Source organism: Aplidium turbinatum, chromosome 8 (genome assembly GCF_918807975.1).
Source record: "Aplidium turbinatum chromosome 8, kaAplTurb1.1, whole genome shotgun sequence".
Taxonomy (NCBI): Eukaryota; Metazoa; Chordata; class Ascidiacea; order Aplousobranchia; family Polyclinidae; genus Aplidium; species Aplidium turbinatum.
The window spans coordinates 3,800,288-3,827,370 of NC_137479.1; the positions used below are offsets into that span (position 1 = coordinate 3,800,288).

Sequence of the window (27,083 nt, forward strand, 5' to 3'; positions counted from 1 at the left end):
ATGCGAAACTAGGGTTTGGTCGTTTGCTGTTACTGTTGTCAATCAAAATCATCAGCAGTATTGCATAATTGCAAGGCATTCGTTGTTTTAAGTCTAATGCTTCAACTTTTTTTTGACTGGCTGGTGCGATGAAGCAAGTTATGTGCCTTTCTTGAGTGTAGTCAACTTAATTTTACGTATAAGATTACCTAGGATGTGTGAAATCAGCTCAATGTTACTCTAATGGTTTTGTTACCTTATTGTCATGTTCATATCACCTTGGCTATATCATTTTATTTTTCGACATTAACGTGTCCAGAACATAACTTGAGTGATGAACAACACAAAATCTTCATTGGTTTATAATATTTTTACAGCCTAGATTGTAGTTTACCACAATTTTCTTTGTCAAACCAGCTGTGTTTTGACAATTTTTGAGTTGAAGAGAATTTTGTTGCTTACGTTTGTGTGGACATGGCTGCTGTCAGTGGTGGCACTGAGCAACTCGTGGAACAAATTCAAGAGATTGCTGATGTTGAAGTGCTTCGATCATACATTGTGAAACTTGTTCCTTTGCTCTTAGAAGATGGGGGAGATGCAACATCCCCTTTGAGACGTAAATTGAATGAAAGAGGAAGTGATGATTTGCTAAAGAAGTTTCTGGGAGAAACTCAACCAAGGTCTTTAATGATTGAAAGGCTTGTCATAAAAGGTGATGTTCTTTTGCTTGTTACATTCATCTTAAAAATAACCTATATTGAAACGACAGTAAAGTACTTGGGCATTGTGATTAACAACATGCTGTCTGATGATGAAGACATGAAAAGACAGCTCCGGTCACTTTACTGCTCTGGCAATATGCTGAGAGCAAGATTCTCCAGGTGTTCTACCACTGTCAAAAACGTATTATTTCGATCCTACTGTATGCCAATGTATGGATCTCAGCTGTGGTGTAAATATTTTTCGTACAGTATCAATCGTCTACGTGTAGCGTATAATAACAGCTATAGAATTACATTTCATCTTCCGAGACGTATAAGTATAAGCTCTGTGATGGTAACTAACAAAATTACGACGTTTCATGCTCTCCTTCGTAAAAGTATATATAAATTTACTGATCGCTGCTTTAACACATCGAATACGTGGATTCAGCATTTGATGAATTCCGAGTGTTATCATCAATCTGCTTTCTTCCAGCATCGTGATCGTGCTCTCCAGCCTGAAACTTGTGCTTAATATTTGTGTAGTACCGATAGCTGCTAGGCCTACTCGATTTCTGTGTGGTGTTGTATTTCGTTTTCTTTGTGTGTTTGTATCCTATGGACCAATTCTACTTGTGTCTGAAACAAAATCCAAATAAATAAATATATAAATTTCTTTGTTTAAACAAAATTGTGATATCTTAATATTGATCATTACAATTTGCCTGCTATTTAATTAAGATTTTATATTCCTATTTTCAGTGATGTACGCGCATACAAAAAATATTGACGCTGTTAACGTTAACGCAAACGTTCAAAAAACCATACGCCGTATGCGTCAACGCAACTTGTAAAAAAAGTTGACGCCGTCAGCGCATACACTGGCGTAAACTAATTTTGTTTGCTAGGTGCCAAACATTCACATGGTATAAACCACTCAAAACAAACAAGTTTTATTTTGAATTTCCACGAAGAAACACAAGCATCTGAAAGTGTTCATTTGACATTTTTACTGTGTTTTGATTCCAATATGTCTTTGCCCATTGAAAGCAGGGTTGATCTCTAAGTGGTCAAAACTGGGTTTTGACCACTAAGCGGTTTAAACCTGGTTTTAACCGGTCAAAACTAGGTTTACACCGGTCAAAACTGGTCAAAACCCTGACCTGACCTGACTGGTCAAAACCCTGACCTGACTGGTCAAAACCCTGTAATGAGTTGCTTGATCGTGTTCGCCAGAAAATCACTGAAAATGTGAGGGAGATGGTAGAAGGTGAGGGAGGAGGGAGAAGGTGAGGGAGAAAGAAAAGATGAAATTGACTGGTGAATGAAGCATTTGAATATTTGAAGAGACTTGTTAATTCCAATTGTTCAATTGAGGTGTTCTACATAAAGTAGATAGGCATAAGGCATCACAACTTGTTCCTTTTCCGATAATCCTTTCTTGGCTTGATGTGTACTTTGCTTTAAAGAACGAATCATAAACTATCCTGTCTTTAATTTTTAAAGCATCTTAGAATATGCATTCGCATTGTTTTATTTTAACTGGATAAAATTTGATGGCAAATGTTTTTCATAAAAAAAATTGTTGGAATAAATTCTTGTACTTCAGTTGGCTGTCCAAATTGTTCATCGTTCTACCAAGCAATTTTTGGTTCATCAGAAATTTATTTGTAGAATTTGAATTTTCTCAGTAATTAAAATAACCAACTGATTGAAATATCAAAAACAAACAGAGAAGTTGAATATTTTTTGTTCCAAATCCAGCATTTAGGTTATGTTGATCAAAACAAAATATAGTTGAACATCATTACTAATAACATGGAGGGTAATACTTTTAATTCAATTGAAAAGCAACTTGATTCATACACTAAAGGGGTTTTGACCAGCAATAGGTGGTCAAAACTGCCCGGTTTAAACCAGGTTTTTACCGGGCTGTTTAAACCGCCCCGGTTTAAACCGATCAACCCTGATTGAAAGCATTCTTTCAACTACAGCGCTGGAAGGTATTGGCATGTTGTAGCGAAAAAAAGACATTAAAAAGTATGCATTGACGCTATGCGCTAAAAAACCGCAAAAACTTTACGGTGTAGCCTTAAGCGCAAACTATCCAAAAAAATGTGGCCGCAAGTGTTAGCGTAAACAAAAAGTCTACGCCGCAAGTATGCGGCGTAGAATTTGCGGCGTATACGTACATCACAGACATATACAACCAAGCAACCACACGGCATTTAACATAATCCATTAAAACTGAATTTTGTATCAATCTTGAAGGTATATATTTGTATTTTTGTTATTTTAAGGATTTCCATATGTTACCACCATTTATTTGAGTGAAACTAGCATGTATTTTAGTAGCTATTAAAATCATGAACTAAACATGAGCAAATTTTCAAATATTTCTATTTTTACATGTGTTGTTTGCATGGTGAAAAATTGTTTTAAACCTTCTTAATGAATGAATTGTGATCTACTGAAGATAGCACACTTTGCAGACTTTTAAACACAGACCATGTTTATAATATATTTGTTGCAGATGAAAATGATGATGATATGGAAGCCAACTATGAGATTTCTGTTGATGTGCATTATAGCAATGGAAAAGCTTCTGGGTTTGTTTTTCTTTGAACAAGTTTCTCATCTTATGTAGTGTTGCGGTTATTTAACATTTCACTATGACACAGGATAAAAATTTACATTTATTGTGAGATGTTTATTGTTTCTTGTAGGTTCTACATTCAGATATGCAGTATTTTGAACTATTGTTTGGCATATAGGATTTTGTTTCAAATGACAATTTTCATTTGAGAATCATTTTTACAACTCACCAGGTAATACAATGTGTACTGGTACTTCAGACAGCAAGGTAGGCCTATTTATCTTCTCCGGTTTGTATTCAACTCCACACATGGGGGTAATATTTCTTGGTCATTCACATGACAGTGCTTGCTGCTGTGGAAGAAGCTCTCCAATGCCAACAGCTAAAGTCTCACACACATACTTGTCTATACAAGTTTGACAACCCCTTTTAATTTCTTTTGTGCTGTCCAAGCTCATGTATTAAATTTTGTTTCTGTTAAAGGTAGTCTTGCCAAATATATACTATGAATTAAGTTAATAGCCTACTACGTTAGTACACTTTGCTTGTAACTGCGTGTTTAAATGCAGAATTGCACTCATTAAAAGAGGCGCGGTAGTTGAAGCAGACAAACCACTGGCTTCACAGCTCCATGCCATCACTTTGACCGAGGATTCTCCATACGAAACACTACACTCGCTTGTTAGCTGTGCCTTTGCGCCTTTCTTCAAATCGTATGTCCGAGAGAGTGGAAAGATTGGTCGGTACGTTACTGTTAGGTTACCGGTACCTATGCTGAAGTTATTTGAAGACATTTTTCTTTAACCTCTAAATCTTTGTTTGTAGCCAATCATTTATTTTGCATTACTAGTCTTAAAATTTTGTTTAATAATAAAATCAGACCTGGCTCTGGATATGGTCTTAACAGATCGATTGCAATTAAAATCCAACACAAAGTGTGTAACAATCATCATAGTTGTGTATGTGCAATGAATCATGCACATTTAAATACTACTAAATCAAATATAGTTATTACTATCTGAAGCCTTTACAAATTGTTTCACCTAACGGATCATCAGAAGGTCTGAAAAAACATGCAAACAGTAAAGATCGATGCATGTTTTTTCAGACCTTCTGATGATCCGTTAGATGAAACAATTTGTAAAGGCTTCAGATAGTAATAACTATATTTGATTTAATTCGCTCTGCTTTGCCTTGTTGCTTGGCATTGAGCACTTTTTGTAGTATTAATAGTTTTCATTGTTTTAAATACTACTACAATACATGTTCCGCGGAATCCTTATTGAACTATTTTAAGCAGAATTAAATGGTATGATTTCATCTTGAAACGTTTTTGTGATAGTGAGGGTGACAAAATGGCTCCTTCTGTCGAGAAGAAAATTGCTGAAGTGGAAATGGGTTTGTTGCATTTGCAACAGAACATCGACATCCCTGAGATTATGTTGGTTCCTCACCCATCTGTCAGCTCGACCATTAAACGATGCCAGGCAGACGGCAGGCGTGCACGAGTGCAAGATTTTGGAGATAAAGTCGAGGACTCGACTTACCTCAATAACCTTCAAACAGGAGTAAATCGCTGGATAAGAGAAATTCAAAAAGTAAGTGTTGTTTTGTTTAAGAAACAGGAATAACTAGTGGACTTTTTCTTTTTGGTAACTTTATGGTACCTTTTGCTTGTGGTCTGTGGAAAGACTGCGCTGTTACATAAATGTAAAAGTCATATTTTACATGGTTACATAAGAAAATAAAAAACAAATTAAAGATCATTTCAATTGAGGCCAGTTGATTGACACTGTGATATTGGTAACATACTTTTAATAGATTGGCAACATATTTTGTAGGCTAGTCTTTGTTTTTGAAAGACTTCATGGTTTATAAAGCTAAGTATTGGAGTCGCAGAAATCTTTTGGCGATTTCTTAGTCCTCCCTCGTTTTTAACCACCAGAAAAGTGGCATGTAATGATGTAACTATGTAAGTGGTATTCAACCAGTAATATCAAAGTTCTAACTTAAAATATACAGACTTTCGAACATATATATATAAAACGCCTTAACCAAAAAATTAAACGATTCTGATTGTCAATCAGCAAATCACCTTTGTGATGACCTTTCCAGGTCACCAAATTGGACCGCGACCCCTCGTCAGGAACAGCCATGCAGGAGATAAGCTTTTGGATGAATCTTGAACGGTCCCTACTTCGCATCCAAGAGATGAGGGAATCACCGGAAGTGACGTTGACATTGGATATTCTCAAACACGGGAAACGATTCCACGCCACTGTTAGTTTTGACACCGACACAGGTAGGCGTTGTCGTCTTTGCAGTTGCGATGACATGTGCGTGGACAGGCAGCGTGCACCGGGTGCAGTTGCGATGACATGTGCGTGGACAGGCAGCGTGCACTGGGTGCAGGGACCATCATCTACATTTGAAAAAGCAATTTAAGTTGTGTACGATTTGGTTCCAGTTGGATCTAATACTAAACAGTAAACGTATCAATGTTTCTCTCGTCTTATGTCGTTTAACAGCTGGCGTTTACCTTGGATCTCACGTAACACTAACAGAATGGAATGAGACATGAGCAACCTAACGACACATGTGACGTTTCATTTACAAATTTGTTATATTAGTTCAAGTTATTTCTGTCAAAATTTTCCTAATGATTGCTTTGATATTTAAAGTCCTTTGCCATTTGAAAGACATCAGCGGTTGATCTGGAACATCTCAAATACTTTTTGTTTGCCGGATGATGTCATACTTACCTTTATTAATAATTGATTTCCTTCAGGGCTGAAGCAAGCTATAGACAAAGTGAATGACTACAATCCACTTATGAAGGATTTTCCACTGGATGACTTGCTCTCGGCTACAGAGTTGAATCGAATCAGACAAGTGGGGATGCTTTTGCTATGCTGTTTCTTTTTCTTATCTTTATGCCGAGCCGTAAAGAACTCTCGAATTTTGAATATGTCGAATAAGCATTATAAGTTATCCAGCAGGATTCTTTTGCTGGAAGTGTATTTATGTTTCTTCCTTTACCGTTTGAACATGGAACGTCTGAGGCACTTGGTGATGTCCTCTGTCCATATGCGCATGCACTGGTCACTTCCTGGGGATCGATAGCTCTCACATTCACGTTGTCAGTTTGTAGCTTGGCTACTACGTTATATTCGCTTGTTTATTCTGTGACAGGATAATGTGATGTGAGATGACCTTACCAAGATGCAAATGTTTAATTTGTTTCCACATGCATGTGAAAACATGCATGTGTGGCCACACAAGGTAACTTTTCACCTATTCTGTTTGTTGTTAAGAATTACTGAACTGCGTGCTTTACGGAGAGTCGCATAGACTTTCCTTAACGGAATTTATTAGAATAACATCGCAAGATAACCGTACGAACAGGATGAGGCTTCGTAGATATAATTATTTTATGGATGGAAATTATCTTTTTTAATTCAGGCTCTCATTGCGATCTTTTCCCACTTAAGAAAAATTCGGAATTGTCAGCATTATCCCAGCCAACGTGCTTTAAGCTTGATCGAGGCAATATCAAGAGATTTGATGGGGCAGCTTCTCAAGGTATTTTTTAGATTGTGGCCAGAAGAATTGATTTGTGCACTCCAAATAAGTTGTGTTGGTAGACAGCCATTTACAGTGATTCAACGTCTTTAGACATAAAAATGTAAAAAAACGACATTTTCTATCTGGGTAGGTGATGCAATGGTTGATACTTTGACAAAATATACTTTTGTAGCTGAGTGTCGTTATGTGCAAGTGGCGCATTTCATCCCTTGCGGCATATGTTTAGGTGCTAGGCACACAACGGTTGATGCACATCTCGCACGATGAGTTTGAAAAGGTGATGATGGCGGCTTTCGAAGTATTTGCTACTTGGGACGACGAATACGAAAAGCTTCAAGTAAATACTTTTATCTCATAACCTTGCAATGATATATATGCGCCATTTTCTTCACGAATGTGAAGATGTTGCTGACGCGTTTACAGGGCTGTGGAGTCTGGCAAAAAATAAACGACTCCGATTTCTGGGAAAGTTTTGAAACGCAATATAGAAAGCAAGAAACAATATTTTGAAAAAGATTGTAAACAAAATTTTAATTGTTCATCGTTTGTATTGTATCAAGTCTTAGTCGGCCTTTTTTTATCGATTCCGGACGGACACGCCAAAATCTCTCCGACTCCACAGCCCTGCGTGTTTACTCGCTCGGATAAAGTTAATTTTTTTTTAAACGTTTTCTGCGCTGCTGTGGCTTTCCCGATCGCTTTCAAGTTACCATGATATTGGTTTGTTTTAAAGCCATCGTTATTTATCTGGAGGCTTTATAGGGAAAAGTTTCAGATAAATTTGCAATGAATGAAACATGGTTATGTACTACTCTTAGGCGTATAATCATGTACACTTCACTTTGTCGGGATTTGCTAATTCAGCTGTCAATAACAAGCTTGAAATGTTTGTTCACCAGTGAAAGTCTGCAGTGAGTAGTTCTCTCTTATTTTTGTTCGAACAGGGATTAATGAGGGATTTGCTGAAGAAGAAACGAGATGAGCAGAAGAAGATGATGTGGCGGCTAACTCCTGTTCACAAGAAGCTGCAATCCAGGTGCTTACTTTGACTGTGGAGCAAATATGTTTTTAAATGACGATTGTCAAATTGGACAACTGTGTTCGCCATCTTGAGCTTTGTGTGGTAGGCTACTGTTCATGTGTGCGAGTTCAAGGGTGTTACGTATGAAAGGATTCAGGGTTGTAGTGGGTAACTGCCCGGGTAACTAGGCGGGTGGGGTGAAAAAACGTTTTTTTTAAAGGACGTGGCCAGATTTACAAGACTAGTGTTGCCAGATGAGGAATTCTGCTCCAACTTGAGAAAACTTCAAAGCTGACGGAACTTAACTTGTTTTCAAAACATTCACAAGTTATATTTTCTACAACTAATCAAATAAATACTGCAGACTTTGGGTGTTCATCGGGATTGTTATCTTTTCTAGTATTAGTTTTGTTGTCACTATTGCTAGAATAAAATCAGATTCTTGTTAAATTTAGAAGACTTAGCAGCCAACAACTCACTGCCTAGCAACATGATTTTTTACATAAATGCATATTGCATAAATAAAAGTCAACTTGTTCTTAAACAAATTCGGCAAAACATTTTGTTTTCAGTTATTTTTACCTGATAAAAACCCTTTTTTTTCCATAAAACCATATTTTTTTTATTTTAAAGCCCGTTTTTGCCCATAAAAACCCGGGCTTTTACAACCCTGAAAGGATTGGTTACTTTCATGCAACCGCTTTGATAAAATCAATCTTTAAAAGTATCAAAGTTATTAAATGTATTAAAAATGACATCATTTGCAAGTGTAAGATGTGTTGTGGTTATTGCAATCACATCGCTTTGCCGTTAGATTGCGCAGTTAACGAGTATGATGCTGATTGCTCCAATAAATCTGGTAGTTTTTTGTTTCATAATTATTTTTCAATTGAGTCTACAGCAAACAATCCTGTAGTTTTCAACAATGGCGTTTTTAAGCGTCACATCTGCAGAGCATCAACCTTTGTTTACAACAGCAGCCGTTGTACACGCACAGATAAGAAACTAATCGAGTGATCTGAATCTTTCATTTTATACGAACACACAAACAAAGCATCTATCGTCTAACTCAGTAGTTCTCAAACTGTGCGTCGCGACGCCCTGGTGCGTCGTTTCAATTTCCCAAGGGCGTCGCAGAAGAGTTTCATCTCGTAGCTGAATTCAGTTTATCTTATAACAATGAGGTTAATCCTTTGATTAGCAGTTTCAGTTGTCATCAAAGTTGTTAACTTCATTAAAACACGCCCACTGAAGTCAAGAGTTTTCAAAAAACTTTGTGGAGAAATGAATGCAGGGCATCGGAGTTTGCTTTTTTAATTTTCATCCAAGTGGCTTTCGCTTAGAAAATTCTTTGAACGCTTCTACGAATTGGTGGATGAACTTAAGGCTTTTTTGCAGCAAGAAAATAATCCACTTGCAGATTATTTAGCTCAGAACAATTTCTTATTGAAATTGGCTTACTTTGCTTGTGTGATATCTTCGCCAAACTGAACATTTCTATGCAAGGGCCGAATAAAAATGACATTTCAGATAAAATTGCAGCATTCGTTAAAAAGCTGCTATTGTGGAAGGAAGATATAGCAAACCTGTCTGGAAGCTCTCGATACTTCACTTTCTTGTCCAATTTGCTTGAAAAGAAAAGTATGACGCTGCCTTCAAATTTGTGAAGCATATTTGGGCAACATTTGTCCAAGCTCGAGTCGAAATTTACAAAATACTTCCCGAAAAATTTATCAAACTACGAATGGATTTGTGATCTTTTTGTCCAACCTACTCCACTGTCTTTTACTGCACAAGAAAAAGAAGCCTACATTGACCTTTCTTGTGACAATTCCCTGAAAAGGATGTTTAATTCAGGAAATCCGGCAAATTTCTGGATTTCAATAAATGGCAATTATCCAGCTTTGGTGAAGAAAGCACTACGAATTATTATCCGATATGTCACGTCATGTTTATGTGAAGCAGGATTTTCTGCCTTGGCGGTGATAAAAAGCAAATTTCGATCACCAATAAACACTGAAAGAAAAATGCGGGTGGCAATTTCAAAAATTCTCCAAGATTTAATGAACTTAGTAAAAACAAACAAGCCCACACGTCACTTTAAATAATATGCATTGCTTTTTGTTGTTATATCAACAAACAAAACTTTAATAATAAGTTTCCTTATTAACTTTTATTTGCTGGTGCGTCGCAAGTCCAGAAAACTTTTCCAGAGGCGTCGCAACAAAAAAAAGTTTGAGAACCACTGGTCTAACTGTTCAGTGTGCGCTTGGCCACAGAAGATTGTAAGTTCTAACCAAGTGATCAATCATTGTGACGTCATCCAGTCGTTGGAGTTGATTGTTGTCTCGATCTTCCAGGTTAGATCAGATGCGTAAGTTCCGAAGACAACATGAACAGCTCCGTAATGTCATCATCCGCGTTCTACGTCCTCAACGATCCTCCTCAACATCCGGATCAGCTCCCACAACTCCTGATGGTGATGAGGGCGGTTCTGACAAGAAGGTGCACCTTGTCGACAATTTTTAGATCACTGTGATGTCTTCTATTTGTATAACCAACATGTGCAACCTTGTACCCAAGCAATTCTTGCTAATGAGTAATGAGAAACTTTTGTGCAGAGTTGTCTCCTTGTAAATGAATCATTTCAAACCACTGTATTACTGACCAACAAAACATTGAGCTTGATGTTTTGTGTGGTTCATGTCTCGTTCGGCAGTATGTCGTCTACTTTCAGTTTCAAACAAAAGAAATAATTTGAGAGTTTTTTTTTACTCTTGAGCTTAAATCTGCAATTGTGAATTGAGGCTACGATACGGGCCCTGTTACATGCATCTGTGGCACCAAGTCCCAAACAGCGGACCATCTTCTTGTGTGCTCCCAGCTTACCACCCACTGCAGCCATGCAGCAAGCGGGACCTTTCAATGTACAACTCCTCCGCACAAGAATGTGTCGATCTGTGGTGTATCAACCAAATTTAGAAGACTCGATAGAAGAGCTCTTGAGCTGACAAAAATATTGTTTTAACTATTTTGTTTTATTTGAAGCCTTTAATCTTAACCAGCGCTCACTGATGATTTGTTAACTCGTAGATTTGATGTGTATAATATTTCCATGTTAAAGGGTGCAAAATTTGCTTTTTTTGGTTTGGATCGGCATCGGTTTGCACGCCCAGTAAGCGGCTTCATTGTCAGCTATGTGATTCACAGATGAGCATCACGCTCTTGGAAGCGGCCGATGCTAACGCCATCGAGGAAGTGAACCTTGCCTACCACAATGTGAAGGAAGTTGATTGCTTGGATGTGGCAAAAGAAGGTGAGGTTTAAAAAATTAGACGTTTTGTTACAACTTTTTAAAATGTGACTTATTGCTGGACTGTGCAATGTCTTTAACAAACGTGCATCAATCATTCATAAGGCAAACAGTCCGTACTATAATGGTATTCGCGCTACAGTTCGTATGTTTGCTTTGCTTTGGTGGAACACTTCTATATGATATGCTGATAGTAAAAGGTCGCCTTTCTTCGTGATCAACCGCAGCAGAAAGGTTCTATGCTGCATTTGCGTCTATTTCAGCCACTAAACCACACATTATAGAAGGTATGACGATGAGTAGGCGGTTAACCTTGTTGATTGTGCGCTTTATCGTTCACTTGCCTGTATGACGTATAATGAATGCACTTGAACAAGCAGTTTGTCTAGATAATCAGCTGTCATTCTAGTTAATGTTTTATGAGCCAGTTATCCGGTCTTGTTTCTCCCGATGGTAGAAGTTGTTTCGCAATTACATCGATTCTGCCATCAAAGGCCGCCATGAATATAGCTTGTTTGAATTAAATGTTATATATATTTGCGACAAGTTACGAGTTTCATCCTGGCCCACGCAATACTTTGCCCCTTGCGAATGTGAATATGCTGAATCAGAGTTTTGGTTTCTTACTTTACCTTTTCGTAACAATGTACAATTGTACATCAATATGATATGAATGGGTGCCCAGTTGACTAGCCCACTTCAGACAGCTCTCCGGTTTCATTAGAACAATACATGCATACAACAGCACTTCAACTACAGGAGTGGTTCGAAGCCTTTACAAGTATGCAAAACCGCCCTGGTTAGTGTTTGGATGACGATCTCATTCATACGAAGGATAAATATTATTCAAAGCCCAAGCATCAAAGTGCAACCTTTTTATTGTTTCCCAGATGCTTCGTACTCTACAATGAGCATTGCTAAAGCGAAACTGAAAGTTCCGTACTTGAAAGTTCAAATTTGTTCATACCTTGCCACCAGAATTGCAAGGCCAGCCATATGTAAATGATTGCTTGTAAATTAAGGTACAGAGATATGGGAGGAGGCTGTCCGTCGTTACAACGAGAGGATTGACCGGGTGGAGACTCGCATCACTGCAAGGTTGCGGGACCAACTGGGCACTGCTAAGAATGCAAACGAAATGTTCAGAATATTCTCAAGGTATGCACTTTGCATGTATCTGCGTTGTCCGCAGGTTTTGGATGACCTTAGTTAGACGCACCAACTGTTCCACAATCATTTTTTCTCAATCACTTTAATTTGCAGTGAATGTTCTTGCCTCGTGTATCCCCCCAGACTGGACACACAAACCGGTCCACAGTCAATGGTTGATATTATTAAAGTTGAAAATAGCGCGTCTAATTTAGCTGGTTTACTTATTATTGCCGTGAATAGTGTTGCGTGACTATTCCAGCAGTGTAAGTTACTCTACGCTCTACTTTGAAGTTTCCTCATCGTATGTCAATGCCAATACTTAGATGAACCATCGAATGGTAGTGTCAGGAATAAGCTATTCGACTTATACACGGGAGAAGGAAATATCACCGATTTTCAGCTCAAAAGTAGGGGTTCGACTTATACACGGTATCGACATATACTCGAGTATGTACGGTACATTTCTACCACTGAAACGGTTTTATTGAAGCATAAATTGATAGTGTTTTCTAGGTTTGTAGCAAACCACTTAGGGTCGGACTATTTGCTTTAACAAACACTTAACAAAATTTCCTCTCATAATCAGGTTCAACGCTTTGTTCGTCCGACCTCACATCAGAGGAGCTATTCGAGAATACCAAACTCAGCTGATTCAAAGGGTGAGTGTCATAATGACTTAGGTCAGTCAAGCGTAACGTGTTGCGTCATCCACCGAGTGTCTCAAATTCGTTTTTTGATATGCCCGAGGAAGTCATCATTGAAAGCCAAAAACGTTCACATTTTTTCTCATTATAACTTGATAAATGTCGTGTTATTGCTTGGTTTCATGTGCTTATGTATTTATAAAGAAACCTCTCTCTACCATTGTTTTAAATATTAGGAATAAATGATGGAGTGAACATAATTACAAATCGTTTTGTTTAAATGGCATTCAATGATGTTTAGGTAAAAGATGACATTGAATCTTTGCACGAAAAATTCAAGAGACAATATGCTGGCAGCAAAGAAGAGTTGATCTCCAGGAAGAGAGACATTCCTCCCGTGGCTGGATCAATTATCTGGGCGAAACAAATCGAGCATAAGTTGTCAGCATACATGCGACGTGTGGAAGATGTCTTGGGCAAAGGATGGGAGAATCATGTGGAAGGCCAAAAGCTTAAACAGGATGGTGAAAACTTTAGAAATAAACTTGATACTAAAGCAATCTTTGAAGACTGGGCACAAAAGGTTCAACAACGCAGCATTGCAGTCAGTGGTCACATCTTTGCTGTTGAAGCTACAAGAGCTTCCCGTTTGACGGTCACTCGTGGCAGCGAATCGCACAAGGTCTTGCGACCAAGAGTGAATTTTCAACCGGAAATCATCACTCTGGCAAAGGAAGTTCGCAATATGAAGTGGCTTGGTTTTCGTGTCCCATTGGCAATTGTCAATAAAGCTCATCAAGCCAACCAGCTCTACCCGTTTGCCATCTCGCTAATGGAATCAGTCCGCACTTATGAAAGCGTGTTGCGTAAAATAGACGAGAGGCCAAATATAGCACCTCTTGTGGCACAGTTGAAGAAGGATCTTCACGCAACCTTCATGGAGGGTGTTCAGCTTGTGTGGGAATCATATAAACTTGATCCTTATGTACAAAAGTTTGCTGAACAGGTTTTCAATTTTGAAGAGAAGGTAGAAGACCTACTTGAAGTGGATGATCTTATATCAACCGAGGTAAGAAGTCTCGACACTTGCCAGTACAACTTCCAAGTCTTCTCAGACATCATCGGCCGCATCCAAAAGTGTGTGGATGACTTGAATCTTCATTCCTACTCTAATCTTTCTGTATGGGTGAGGAAGTTAGATGCGCGGGTGGAAGCAAAACTATCAGCCCGACTGGAAGCAGGGTTGCTTGCTTGGAATGATGCTTTGCTGGGCAAGAAAGACAACAAGAAGGAAGAAGAAGATCATTTCAGTGGATTAGGAGATGGAGATCCAGATGCTGTTGCTAAACAGCAACATAAACTTGGAGGAGAACCGAAATTGAAGCAACTGATTTATGAGATGCGTGTCAAGAACCAGGTTATTTATGCTTCCCCTAACGTGAACCTCATTATGAAGGAGCTGATTCATGATCTGCATCAGTGGGAGAACCACATCCTACGACTTCCTCGCATCCTCAGCACGAGGTATCAGGTAGGAGCCGACCAGAGGTTGACTGACAAGGATTTGTATTATCGAGAATGCCTTACAAAGTTGCCGTCAGGTCCTGTCGCGCTACAGCGCTGCTACGAGTCTGTTGTGAATCTGTACAATGAAGTTTCAGAGTACGTGAAGGAATGGTTGCAATACCAGAATCTCTGGGACATGCAAGCAGAAAGATTGTATGAGAAACTTGGAACTAACATTGAAACGTGGCAAGAACTTTTGGTTGAGATTCGTCGACGTCGCGCCACGTTTGACACGCTTGAAAATTGCAAAGAATTTGGACCTATCACAGTCGAGTACGCTAAAGTTCAGGCGAAGGTTAACCTGAAGTATGATTCTTGGCATAAAGATGTTCTGTCGCGATTCGGACAGTTGATTGGACAAGAAATGACAAACTTTCATGGCCAGATCGGTCGCTCGAGAACGGAACTTGAACAATCATCTGTAGAAACAGCTAACACCTCTGATGCTGTGTCTGTCATCACCAATGTGCAGGCATTAAAGCGCAACATGAAATCATGGGAAAGACAAGTCGATACTTACAGAGAGGGACAGCGGCTTCTGGAGAAGCATCGCTATCAATTCCCACCCTCTTGGCTTTACATTGACAACATTGAAGGTGAATGGGCTGCTTTTCAAGATATCATGAAACGCAAAGAGGTGTCGATTCAAAACCAAGTTGCGAGTTTACAAATGAAGATTGTTTCCGAAGATCGTGTTGTGGAACAAAGGACCAGTGAACTACTTGCTGACTGGGATCGTGGCAAGCCTGTGGCTGGCAGTCTTAAGCCAGAAGACGCAATGAGGTCACTAGCGATATTTGAAGGCAAGTTTCAAAGGCTTCAAGATGACCGCAACAACTTGATAAAAGCAAAGGAAGCTCTTGAGCTCACAGATAGTGATGTTGCCAGCCCTTCAGAAGAGAGGGTGCAAGTATCTGTTGAGGAACTCACTGACTTGAAAGAGGTTTGGTCTGAGCTGGCGAAGGTTTCAGAAGGAATTGAACAAGTGAAAGAACAACCCTGGTTGTCAATTAATCCGAGAAAGCTTCGCCAAACATTAGATGGGCACATGGAACAGATGAAAGCCTTCCCTGCCCGACTCCGACAGTATGCTTCATATGAATTCATTAGCAAGACCATAAAATCTTACATGAAAGCGAACTGGATGGTTGTAGAATTGAAAGGTAGCTCCGTGAAAGAGCGTCATTGGAAGCAGCTGATGAAGCAGTTGCGCGTTGTTTGGGTTCTCAGCGATCTCACACTGGGACAAGTATGGAATGTGGATCTATTGAAAAATGAAAACATCATCCGGGATATTCTGACGGTAGCTCAAGGTGAGATGGCGTTGGAGCAGTACATAGCTCAAGTGAGAGAGCAGTGGCAGTCGTATGAATTGGACATGGTCAATTATCAAAACAAGTGCAGGCTTATTAGAGGATGGGACGATTTGTTCACCAAAGTTAAGGACCACATCAACTCAGTGACAGCCATGAAGCTCAGTCCTTATTACAAAGTCTTTGAGGAAGAAGCATCCTCTTGGGAGGAAAAACTAAATCGAATCCTTGCTCTGTTTGATGTGTGGATTGATGTGCAACGAAGATGGGTTTACTTGGAAGGAATATTTACAGGAAGCGCAGACATTCCTCATCTTCTCCCAGTGGAGTCCCAGAGATTTGCTTCAATTTCCTCCGAGTTTTTACAACTGATGAAAAAAGTAGCTCGGTCTCCGCTTGTTCTTGATGTCTTGAATATCCCAGGAAGCCAACGATCGTTGGAGCGTCTTGCTGATTTGTTGGGAAAAGTACAAAAAGCCCTTGGAGAGTATCTGGAGAGAGAAAGAGCTTCATTCCCAAGGTTTTACTTTGTTGGTGATGAAGATCTTTTGGAAATAATCGGAAACAGCAAGAGCATTGCTAAACTTCAGAAACATTTCAAAAAGATGTTTGCTGGAATTACTGCTTTAACCTTGGAAAGTGAAGACTCTGTGGTTGCTGGAATATCATCAAAAGAAGCAGAGGAAGTGACATACAAGACACCAGTGTCCATTGCCAAGAACCCCAAGATCAATGAATGGCTTACAATGGTAGAGAAGGAAATGAAGCAAACATTGGCTAAGCTTCTTGCAGCTTCTGTGACTGATGTTAATGCGTTCAAAGAAGATGTTGTGGATCGTATAAAGTACATGGACTGGATGGACAAGTACCAAGCTCAGATTGTGACGTTGTCTGCACAAATATCGTGGTCAGAAAGTGTCGAGAAAGCTCTTCAAACTGTGGCTGATGGAAAAACAAAAGGAACAGTTGCTCTTGAGAATGTGTTATCTCAAGTTGAAGACACACTCAATGTCCTTGCTGATTCTGTTCTTCATGAGCAGCCCGCAGTGAGGAGGAAGAAGTTGGAACATCTTATTACAGAACTTGTTCATCAACGAGATACAACGAGATTTCTCATCAAGGAAGCTTTGACCAGTCCCCGAGACTTCTCCTGGTTGATGCAGATGCGCTTCTACTATGATCCTCGCAACTCCAACGTCCTCCAACAACTTTCCATCCACATGGCAAATGCTTCTTTCCATTATGGATTTGAATACCTTGGAGTGCAAGACAAACTTGTTCAAACTCCATTGACAGACCGCTGCTACTTAACAATGACCCAGGCTTTAGAGGCTCGCTTAGGGGGCTCCCCATTCGGACCAGCAGGTACTGGTAAGACCGAAACAGTGAAGGCGCTTGGAAATCAACTGGGACGATTTGTTTTAGTTTTTAACTGTGATGAGACATTTGATTTTCAAGCCATGGGTCGAATATTTGTGGGGCTGTGTCAGGTTGGAGCTTGGGGATGCTTTGACGAGTTCAATCGTCTTGAGGAAAGGATGTTGTCAGCTGTTTCGCAACAGATCCAAGTAATACAAGAGGCGTTGAAGTTGCATTCATCACCAGATCATGCTGCATCAAAAATTATTAAAGCAGAATTGCTTGGAAAGCAAGTCAAAGTCAGCCCTGAAATGGCCATCTTCATCACAATGAACCCTGGCTATGCTGGAAGGTCAAATCTTCCTGATAATCTAAAAAAGCTGTTCCGTAGTTTAGCTATGACGAAGCCCGATCGTCAACTGATCGCTCAAGTCATGTTGTACTCACAAGGTTTCCGAACAGCAGAGAAGCTTGCAAGCAAAGTTGTTCCATTTTTCAAGCTTTGTGATGAACAGCTGAGCAGTCAGTCGCATTATGACTTTGGCTTGCGTGCTCTCAAATATGTCTTAGTGTCAGCCGGCAATGTGAAGAGAGAACGTATCCAAGAAATCAAACGAGCTAAGATGGAACGGGGAGTGGCTGTTGAAGAAGCAGAAATTGCTGAAAACCTTCCAGAACAAGAAATTCTCATTCAAAGTATAATGGAGACAATGCTTCCCAAACTTGTTGCCGAAGACATTCCTTTATTGCACAGCCTTCTCAATGATGTCTTCCCGAACGTTGAGTACCGAGAAGATAAGATGCTGGCTCTTCGGAAAGAGATCAAGATTGTTTGCAAGGAAATGCATTTGGATTATGGAGAAACTGGTGAGACAGGCAGTGCATGGGTTGAAAAGGTGATTCAACTCTACCAAGTATCTTTGATCAACCATGGTTTGATGATGGTCGGACCAAGCGGATCAGGAAAATCTACAGCCTGGAGAGTCCTCCTGAAAGCTCTTGAAAGATTGGAAGGAAAGGAAGGGGTATCCTATGTAATTGATCCGAAAGCCATCAGCAAGGAGCATCTTTACGGCACCCTCGACCCGAACACTCGGGAATGGACTGACGGACTTTTCACTACAATACTTCGTCACGTGATTGACAACGTGAGAGGTGAACTTGGCCGTCGACACTGGGTCATTTTTGATGGTGATGTCGATCCTAATTGGGTTGAAAACCTCAACTCAGTTCTCGATGACACAAAATTGCTAACCTTACCAAACGGAGAGCGCCTTGCTCTTCCTTCTTGCATCCGCATCATGTTTGAAGTTCAGGATTTGCGTTACGCGACCCTTGCCACTGTGTCCAGATGCGGCATGGTGTGGTTTTCGAATGATGTCATCAGTGTTGACATGCTCTTCAATAACTATTTGACTCGTCTGCGGAACATCTCGTTGGAAGAAGGTGAAAATGATGCTGCTGCATCTGGGATGTTTCAGGTTCAAAAGAAGCCGCAAGAAGAGAAAACCCTGTCGCCTGGCATGCAGGTGCAAAGTGATTGCTGTGATACCCTTCAGCCTTTCTTCACTTCCGATGGCCTTGTAGTCGGAACGCTTGAATTTGCACAAAAGCAAGATCACATAATGGACTTTACTAAACTCCGAGCGCTCAGCTCATTATTTTCAATGATTGACCAAGGTATTCGAAACATACAACAATACAACCAGAGCCACTTCGACTTTCCCATGAAATCTAACGTCATGGAAAATTACATTCAAAAGTACTTGCTTTACTCCATCTTGTGGTCATTTTCTGGCGACGGAAAGTTAAAAACTCGCGAGGAACTCGGAAAGTTCATTCGTCGATCCACCAACATAAACCTTCCATCACAACACAACATGGAAATGATAGATTTCGAAGTTTCAACGGGTGGTGAATGGGTTCCTTGGGTGAATAAAGTTCCGCAGATTGAAGTTGAAACACATAAAGTTGCTGCTCCAGACGTCGTTGTGCCCACACTGGACACGGTCCGACATGAAGCTCTGCTTTATACTTGGTTGGCCGAACATAAACCGATGGTTCTTTGTGGTCCTCCTGGATCGGGAAAGACTATGACACTATTTTCTGCATTGCGAGCTCTGCCGGACATGGAAGTAGTTGGTTTGAATTTTTCGAGTGCTACTACTCCTGAGCTTTTATTGAAAACTTTTGATCACTACTGTGAGTACAAATGGACACCAAAAGGCACAGTCCTTGCGCCAATCCAGCTCAACAAATGGTTGGTTTTGTTCTGTGATGAAATCAACCTTCCTGATATGGACAATTATGGAACGCAAAGGGTTATTTCTTTCCTTCGTCAAATTGTTGAACATGGTGGATTTTATCGTACTTCGGATCATGTTTGGATCAAACTGGAGCGAGTGCAGTTTGTGGGGGCATGCAATCCCCCCACTGACCCAGGTCGTAAACCTCTCAGCCACAGGTTCTTGCGGCATGTTCCTGTCATCTATGTTGACCATCCAGGTGCAGCATCCCTCAAGCAAATCTATGGGACTTTCAACCGAGCAATGTTGCGCATGGTGCCCTCGCTTCGTCCCTATGCTGATCCACTCACCAACGCAATGGTGGAGTTTTACATCATGTCACAAGACAAGTTCACTCAGGACATGCAACCTCATTATATTTACTCACCTCGTGAGATGTCTCGTTGGGTGAGGGGTATTTGTGAAGCGTTGAGACATTTAGAAACACTTGCCGTTGAAGGACTTGTGCGAATTTGGGCTCACGAGGCACTGCGCCTATTTCAAGATCGCTTGGTTTATGAAGAAGAGAGACGATGGACAGAGGAGAACATAGATTTGGTGGCCGTGAAACATTTTCCCAACATCGTTAAAGAAAGAGCTCTGAAAAGACCGATACTCTACAGCAATTGGTTGAGCAAAAACTATGTACCAGTTGACCAAGACGAGCTAAGAGACTTCACAAAAGCAAGGTTGAAGGTGTTCTATGAAGAAGAACTTGATGTCTCTCTTGTTCTTTTCAATGAAGTGCTGGATAATGTGCTACGCATTGACAGAATCTTTCGTCAGCCACAAGGACATCTGTTGCTCATTGGGGTTTCAGGATCAGGTAAAACAACGTTATCGAGGTTCGTGGCTTGGATGAATGGCCTTAAAGTCTTCCAGGTCAAGGTTCACCGCAACTATACTGGTGCTGATTTTGATGAGGATCTGAGGATTGTTTTAAGAAGAGCTGGGTGTAAAGGAGAGAAGATTGTTTTCATAATGGACGAATCCAACGTTCTTGATTCCTCGTTTTTGGAACGAATGAACACTCTTCTCGCCAACGGAGAGGTTCCTGGTCTCTTTGAAGGAGACGAATATGCTGCTTTGATGACGCAATGCAAAGAAGGTGCTCAGAGAGAAGGACTGATGCTGGATAGCCAAGAGGAGCTTTACCGCTGGTTCACTGGAGAAGTCATGAGGAATCTCCATGTTGTCTTTACCATGAATCCATCGGAAGAAGGTTTGAAAGATCGAGCTGCAACATCTCCTGCTCTTTTCAACAGATGTGTTCTGAACTGGTTTGGAGACTGGTCGATCGAAGCTCTTTATCAAGTTGGGAAAGAGTTCACTGCAAAAATGGACTTGGAAAACTCATCTTACACAAGTCCAGAATATTTACCGATTGTCTATGATAAACTTTCTTCAACACCTACACACAGAGATGTGGTGGTTAATGCTTGCGTTTTCATTCATCAAACCCTTCATCAAGCCAACCGAAGGTTAAGCAAGAGGGGATCTCGCACTATTCTTATTTCTCCAAGAGCTTATCTTGATTTTATCAACCATTATGCGAAGCTGATGCAAGAGAAAAAGTCGGATTTGGAGGAGCAGCAGATTCATCTGAACGTTGGTCTTCGAAAAATATCAGAAACTGTGGAACAGGTCGAAGATCTCAGAAAAGAACTTTCAAGAAAAAACACTGAGCTTCAATACAAGAACAATCTTGCTAATGAAAAATTGAAGCAAGTTCTTAATGATCAACAAGAAGCAGAGAACAAGAAGAAGACTTCTCGTCAAATCAGGACGCAGCTTGAAGAGCTTAATCTTCACATCCAGGAAGAGACAAGTAAGGTTGTGGAGGAGCTTTCAAAAGTAGAGCCGGCAGTACAAGACGCCAAAGCCGCTGTTCGTTCCATCAAAAAGCAACATTTGGTGGAAATTCGATCCATGGCAAACCCTCCCGCCGGAGTTAAGTTGTGTCTGGAATCAATCTGCCTCCTTCTTGGAGAACAAGCATCCGATTGGAGATCCATCCGTCAAATCATCATCCGGGATAATTTCATCCCAACAATTATCAACTTTCAAACAGATGACATTTCTGATTACACGAGGAAAATAATGATGGACAAGTTAGTGCGCTTTTATATTTACCTTGTTTCAAAACTTGACAATAACTTTTTCGGAAATACTGCGTGGGTTGAGGTGTATTTGATGAAAGCATTATCATACGTGGCAGAATTATAAGTTTATGTGTGAAGTAATATGTAACATAAATGTATATTGTATGGTGCAGTTTGTATGAACGACATATGTTTATAGATACATTGCAAACCCCGCTTACAAGTACGAGACGATCAATCGTGCCAGTCTTGCTTGTGGGCCACTTGTCAAGTGGGCCATCGCTCAGCTGCAGTATGCTGACATGCTGCAGAGAGTTGATCCACTGCGGAACGAACTTAAAACTTTGGAAAACCGCGCACAGAGCAACCAACAGGAAGCGGAGGAAGTTGAGACACTCATTGGCAACCTGGAGAAATCTATTGAAAGGTGACCTGACAATATGTTTGCACTTTTGTATAATAACCTTAAAACTATAAAGTTACGATGACGTGAACCATGAACGTCTTAACTCGTTAAGGTTTTCCACCATCCCGTTCATAGGCAGCCGACGTCATCACGCATTGCAGCTGGTACTTCTTTTTTCATCCCAAACATTTAAATGATGGAAAATAAACATTAAGAAACAAAAACTGTAATAAGCTTGTTAGGCTAGTGTTCAGTTTTTCGAAAACAATAATATATTTAGTTTTTGACCGAGAACCAAACAAAGCAAGTTAATAATATTTTTTGTAGCTGTGTCTTTGAAAACATTTGTTGATTGGCGACTTCTGAAAACACCTTACCCTGTTGAGTAGTGACTTAAAGTGGTTTCCTGCAAGGAACCTCATTTTAAGCAAATACTAAGCTTTCACAATGTTTTACTGTGTGACAGGTATACCAATGAATATGCGCTCCTCATCAGTGAAGCGCAAGCCATCAAGCAAGAGCTCATCACTGTGGAGGCGAAAGTGACACGAAGCACCAGTCTCCTCCAAAGTCTCAGTCAGGAGCAAGAGAGATGGGAGTTGACGAGTGACTCCTTTAAAAGCCAGGTGGATGCTGCCTCATTGCTTAAGTTCCAATCTTTTAACACCGGATTTTTCTGCGGCGTCTACGTAAATCGTGCGATTAACTAATCAAGAATTTGTTTGTGCAAAATTTATGGCTTGATCACTAATCGGAAATTCTAATCTGTAGATTAAGATTGGCGCACCAAGAAAAAAAAATTGTCCGCGGATAAGTTGCTTGATCGACCGATTGTTTAATTGTTGAAAGATTCATTGTTTGGTGCATCCAACTCTTTACTGTGATGTTTGTGCTTCAATATCGGAAGGAATTATCAATTAACAAACCGTGCTATGTTCAGATGTCGACGATGCCTGGAGATTGTCTCCTGTCCTCCGCCTTCCTTTCTTACGCCGGTTACTTCGACCAATCCATGCGTCGCAACCTCTTCTTGGCATGGACGACGCATCTCCAGCAGGCTGGCATTGAGTTCCGCCATGATCTTGCAAGGGTTGAATATCTGTCCACTGTCGACGAGCGCCTACAGTGGCAGCACAACGCCCTTCCTATTGACGACCTATGCACTGAAAATGCCATTATGCTTAAGGTGTGGATAATTAGACACACAATCACAAAAGTACCTCTCTACCAAAGCTATACTTTCATTAATATTTATTCACGCACCTCAACGAAAAAATACATTTGCCATAATATAAAACAATTATGATGTTTATTGTTTATTACACTTTCACAACTAAAAAAGAGGGTTAATGGTTTCATTTGCATAAATGGCTGTCAATAGCGATGGCCAGCACTGAAGTTGATGTTGCAGCTTATTAATCTTTGGCTTGAAAGATACGTGATGTGAATGTTAAACCTGGCAACTGCTGTTCAAGCCGAAGAGATTCTACGAAGTCTGAAGTTCAATCGCTAAAGTGAAACTTTAAATTACCGTACATTACTCTTACTGTACTATGCCAAAAATTACGTTTTATTGAAAAATTGCAGGTCGGTTTATTACTTGCTGCTGCTTACCTGAGTTGAAGTTTCTTCTGTGAGTCCTGTTGCATCAATGTTTGTACAATTAATTAGTCTGTGGTTTATGTTACCAGCGATTCAACCGCTACCCCCTCATCATTGACCCCTCCGGTCAAGCCACCGAGTTCATCATGAAGCAATACGCGGACCGCAAGATATCTCAAACTTCATTTCTGGACAACGCATTCCGCAAGAACTTGGAAAGTTCACTCCGGTTCGGCAATCCTCTCCTCGTGCAAGATGTTGAGAGTTACGATCCGATCCTTAACCCTGTGCTGAACAGGTACGTGTTGAAATGATAATCTTTTGACTCGCACTTACTTTGCACCGACTGGTCGTTTAGAGTTGATTTTGTTGCTGAAAGTTGGAACAGCTGTTCTAATTTTCAACCTGCTTCTGTTGTGGTTGTTTTTCAATATTAATATATTTTCAATATTCAATATATTTTCAATCCTTAACCCTGTGCTGAACAGGTACGTGTTAAAACGATAATCTTTTGACTCGTACTTACTTTGTACCGACTGGTCGTTTAGAGTTGATTTTGTTGCTGAAAGTTGGAACAGCTGTTCTAATTTTCAACCTGCTTCTGTTGTGGTTGTTTTTCAATATTATTGACTTGAAATGTTTACTCGATCTTATTGCGACGATGAACTCTTGTACTGATGCTCGTCGCTCTTCAGTTTGTGTGCAATTTGCCAATTGTGTTTCTTGTCATTTTTGTCTCGTGTTTCATCTTTAAAAACTGTTTTATGCAGGGAGCTTCGCCGCACAGGTGGAAGAGTTCTCATCACTATCGGCGATCAAGACATTGATCTTTCTCCTGCATTCACCATCTTTTTAACAACTCGCGATCCCACCGCAGAGTTCTCTCCTGATCTTTGCTCTCGGGTGACTTTCATCAACTTCACAGTGACTAGAGGATCCTTGCAAGCTCAGTGTCTCAACGAAGCTCTGCGTGCAGAACGACCTGATGTGGACACTAAGAGATCTGATCTTCTTAAGCTTCAGGTGAGCCTTCTTTTCTGTCAGTGGTTGCCTTAACTTTGCAACAGATTGAATCACATTTGTAATATCTTGCCTTACCTATAGCGTATCCAATCCAACTCTGACCAAAGTCAGGTTGTCAAGGAATGGATGTAGGATGGTTGGATGCGCTATTCGTGAGTGTGACGATGAACGTCGCTGGCGCGTCAGTGACTTCTCTTTTAATCTTCTGTTTCTGGTGTCACAATCAGGGCGAGTATCAGCTTCGATTAAGGCAGCTAGAAAAGTCGTTGCTGCAGACGTTGAACGACGTGAAGGGTCGGATTCTGGATGACGATCGCATCATAACTGCACTGGAAACCCTGAAAAAAGAGGCGGCGGAGGTAAACTTTCTCATGAAGTTAGTTTTTCTTTTTTATTGGCCGAGAAAGTCATCAGCAAATTCGTTCTGAGATCGTTTCACTTTCAATAATAATTTTATATGGAACATTTATTTGTTCCTGTCAGGTTCAACGCAAAGTGGAGGAGACAGATGTTGTCATGCAGGAAGTGGACACCGTATCCCAGCAGTACGTCCCTCTCGCATCAGCCTGTTCCGCAATTTACTTCACTTTGGAAGCTCTTCCTCAACTACATTTCCTCTACCAGGTTATTGCATGGCGAGCGCTTACAGTGACGTTAAAGGGATGTCTATTGTCTAAGCTTTGGATGTCTATTTGTCTCGTTGAACTATGTTTCAGTCTGCTCACTGCCTCTACTAATTTCTGTTTTTGTATTTAATGTTTTGCACATAACGAACTCAGACGAAGTTTGTCATGGTTTGCCCAGTAATTTTCATTTGGCTTTATTTTTCAGTATTCTCTTCGATTCTTTCTGAACGTTTATCACACTGTGCTCTATGAAGATGAGCAACTGTCAACTGTGAAGGATTACTCAAAGAGGCTTAATCTCATCATCAAAGAACTCTTTCAGGTTTGTTGTTGTTTCCCATAATACGTCACCAGAAAGATTCTTGAAAGGCGTTGCTTGAATGTGAAATTAGGAAGTTGAGGTGTCGCTATATTGATTAACTATTGTAGCATTGACGTAATCATAATGATCTCGCACCAAACTGTCGCTTCGCTGCAGGTCTCATACAACCGGGTGGCGCGTTCACTGCTGCATACCGACAGAGTGACCTTCGCTATCCTGCTCGCCCGCATCTACCTCCGTGGGTTTGCTTCCGGGGAAGCTATGCAGGAAGACTACAACCACTTCCTACGTGGCCAAGAGATTGTCGTCCACGCAAAGTACGAGCTCTCATTTTGTGTTTCTGTCACCCCACCAATACGTTGTTGATTCACTGCAATGCCGATTTGTTTCTTTATTTTTAAGTTGTTTGTAGTTTTCTTAGATACGTTAATGCTGCTGAGCAAAATGTTTGTAAGTTCGTGGCAGCCGAACGCTCATTGCTGAAGCAGCATTGTCACTTTCAGGCAAATGAGCGGACCAATAAACTCAATTCATGGACTATCTGAGGAGCAAAGAGAAAGTTTGCAACGTCTAACTCATCTTGAAGGATTCAAAAGTTTGCCAAGCAAAATTCTGGTAAGGCAGATCTAATTCTATTATCTACATACGTAACAACGATCACTAGTCAACCCTGGATGTTTATCAGGGGTCACCAAACTACGACCTTTTGGCCCAATTTCTCCCGCCTCACTGCACAAAGCATATGATACGTCACTAAATTAATATCCTATCCAACGTTGACGTTTTAAGTATTTGAGCATTTAATGTGTAGTTTTCCATCCTTGTTTTCTGTTAAAACGTGTTTGAAAACAGCTATTTCTGAATGATTGAATAGGCTTATGTATGACTGTGGGAGTTTGTGATAAAATAATAGTTTTTCCCCAAAACCCGTTCCTTTGCAACAACCGAACTTGTTGCAAGCGCTTGGATATATCACGCTCACTCTGTTGAATTAACCATCACCGGTTGCGAATTGTTGAACAAGATGGTTAGCCATAACATTTCTTCTCCCATCACCTATTCCGTTTTAAAAGAAATTGGTGACCCCTGGGTTTGAATGTAATATTGTGGCAGTTTGTAGCTTTACTGGCCACATTTCTCCACAACTTCCAGCTGCTTAGCTGCTTGCATATCAGAATATCAACCATGTGCTTTATTAAACCTTTTAAAACTTTTCAGGCGTCAAGTGATGAATTCGACTCGTGGATGAAGAGCGGATCCCCAGAGACACAGGTCCCTATGATATGGAGCAGCACCACCACCGGACAAGATGGGGCACAAAAGGTGCAGCAATTAACTCTCATGATGGTTCTGCATGTAGCAAATAATAGTTGCGTTTCCAATTCGATCACTAAAGAAGTTCTTTTGTACAGAGAGTGACTGCGCTGAGCGGTTTACTGTTCTGCTATTGTTGTTTTTTTTTTTACTAATTATGTCTACATCGGTTTA

At 40.4% G+C, this 27,083-nt stretch overlaps 1 protein-coding gene across 1 annotated transcript in view; it reads left to right on the forward strand.

The window, feature by feature from the left end:
* The first annotated feature begins 431 nt into the window (after positions 1-431).
* Positions 432-27,083, forward strand: part of LOC145775312 (cytoplasmic dynein 1 heavy chain 1-like) — a 34,182-nt gene continuing 7,530 nt past the window's right edge. Inside the window, exons 1-25 of the mRNA XM_082586582.1 lie at positions 432-691; positions 3,214-3,289; positions 3,846-4,019; positions 4,619-4,874; positions 5,392-5,578; positions 6,065-6,168; positions 6,739-6,858; positions 7,088-7,198; positions 7,806-7,897; positions 10,243-10,387; positions 11,093-11,198; positions 12,218-12,353; positions 12,934-13,006; positions 13,293-21,625; positions 21,816-22,043; positions 22,489-22,648; positions 22,963-23,208; positions 23,714-23,922; positions 24,395-24,647; positions 24,875-25,006; positions 25,131-25,271; positions 25,479-25,595; positions 25,752-25,912; positions 26,099-26,210; positions 26,814-26,918. Coding sequence (XP_082442708.1) covers positions 454-691; positions 3,214-3,289; positions 3,846-4,019; positions 4,619-4,874; positions 5,392-5,578; positions 6,065-6,168; positions 6,739-6,858; positions 7,088-7,198; positions 7,806-7,897; positions 10,243-10,387; positions 11,093-11,198; positions 12,218-12,353; positions 12,934-13,006; positions 13,293-21,625; positions 21,816-22,043; positions 22,489-22,648; positions 22,963-23,208; positions 23,714-23,922; positions 24,395-24,647; positions 24,875-25,006; positions 25,131-25,271; positions 25,479-25,595; positions 25,752-25,912; positions 26,099-26,210; positions 26,814-26,918 — 12,015 coding nt within the window. The 5' untranslated portion in view covers positions 432-453. The remainder of the gene's footprint in view (positions 692-3,213; positions 3,290-3,845; positions 4,020-4,618; positions 4,875-5,391; positions 5,579-6,064; positions 6,169-6,738; positions 6,859-7,087; positions 7,199-7,805; positions 7,898-10,242; positions 10,388-11,092; positions 11,199-12,217; positions 12,354-12,933; positions 13,007-13,292; positions 21,626-21,815; positions 22,044-22,488; positions 22,649-22,962; positions 23,209-23,713; positions 23,923-24,394; positions 24,648-24,874; positions 25,007-25,130; positions 25,272-25,478; positions 25,596-25,751; positions 25,913-26,098; positions 26,211-26,813; positions 26,919-27,083) is intronic.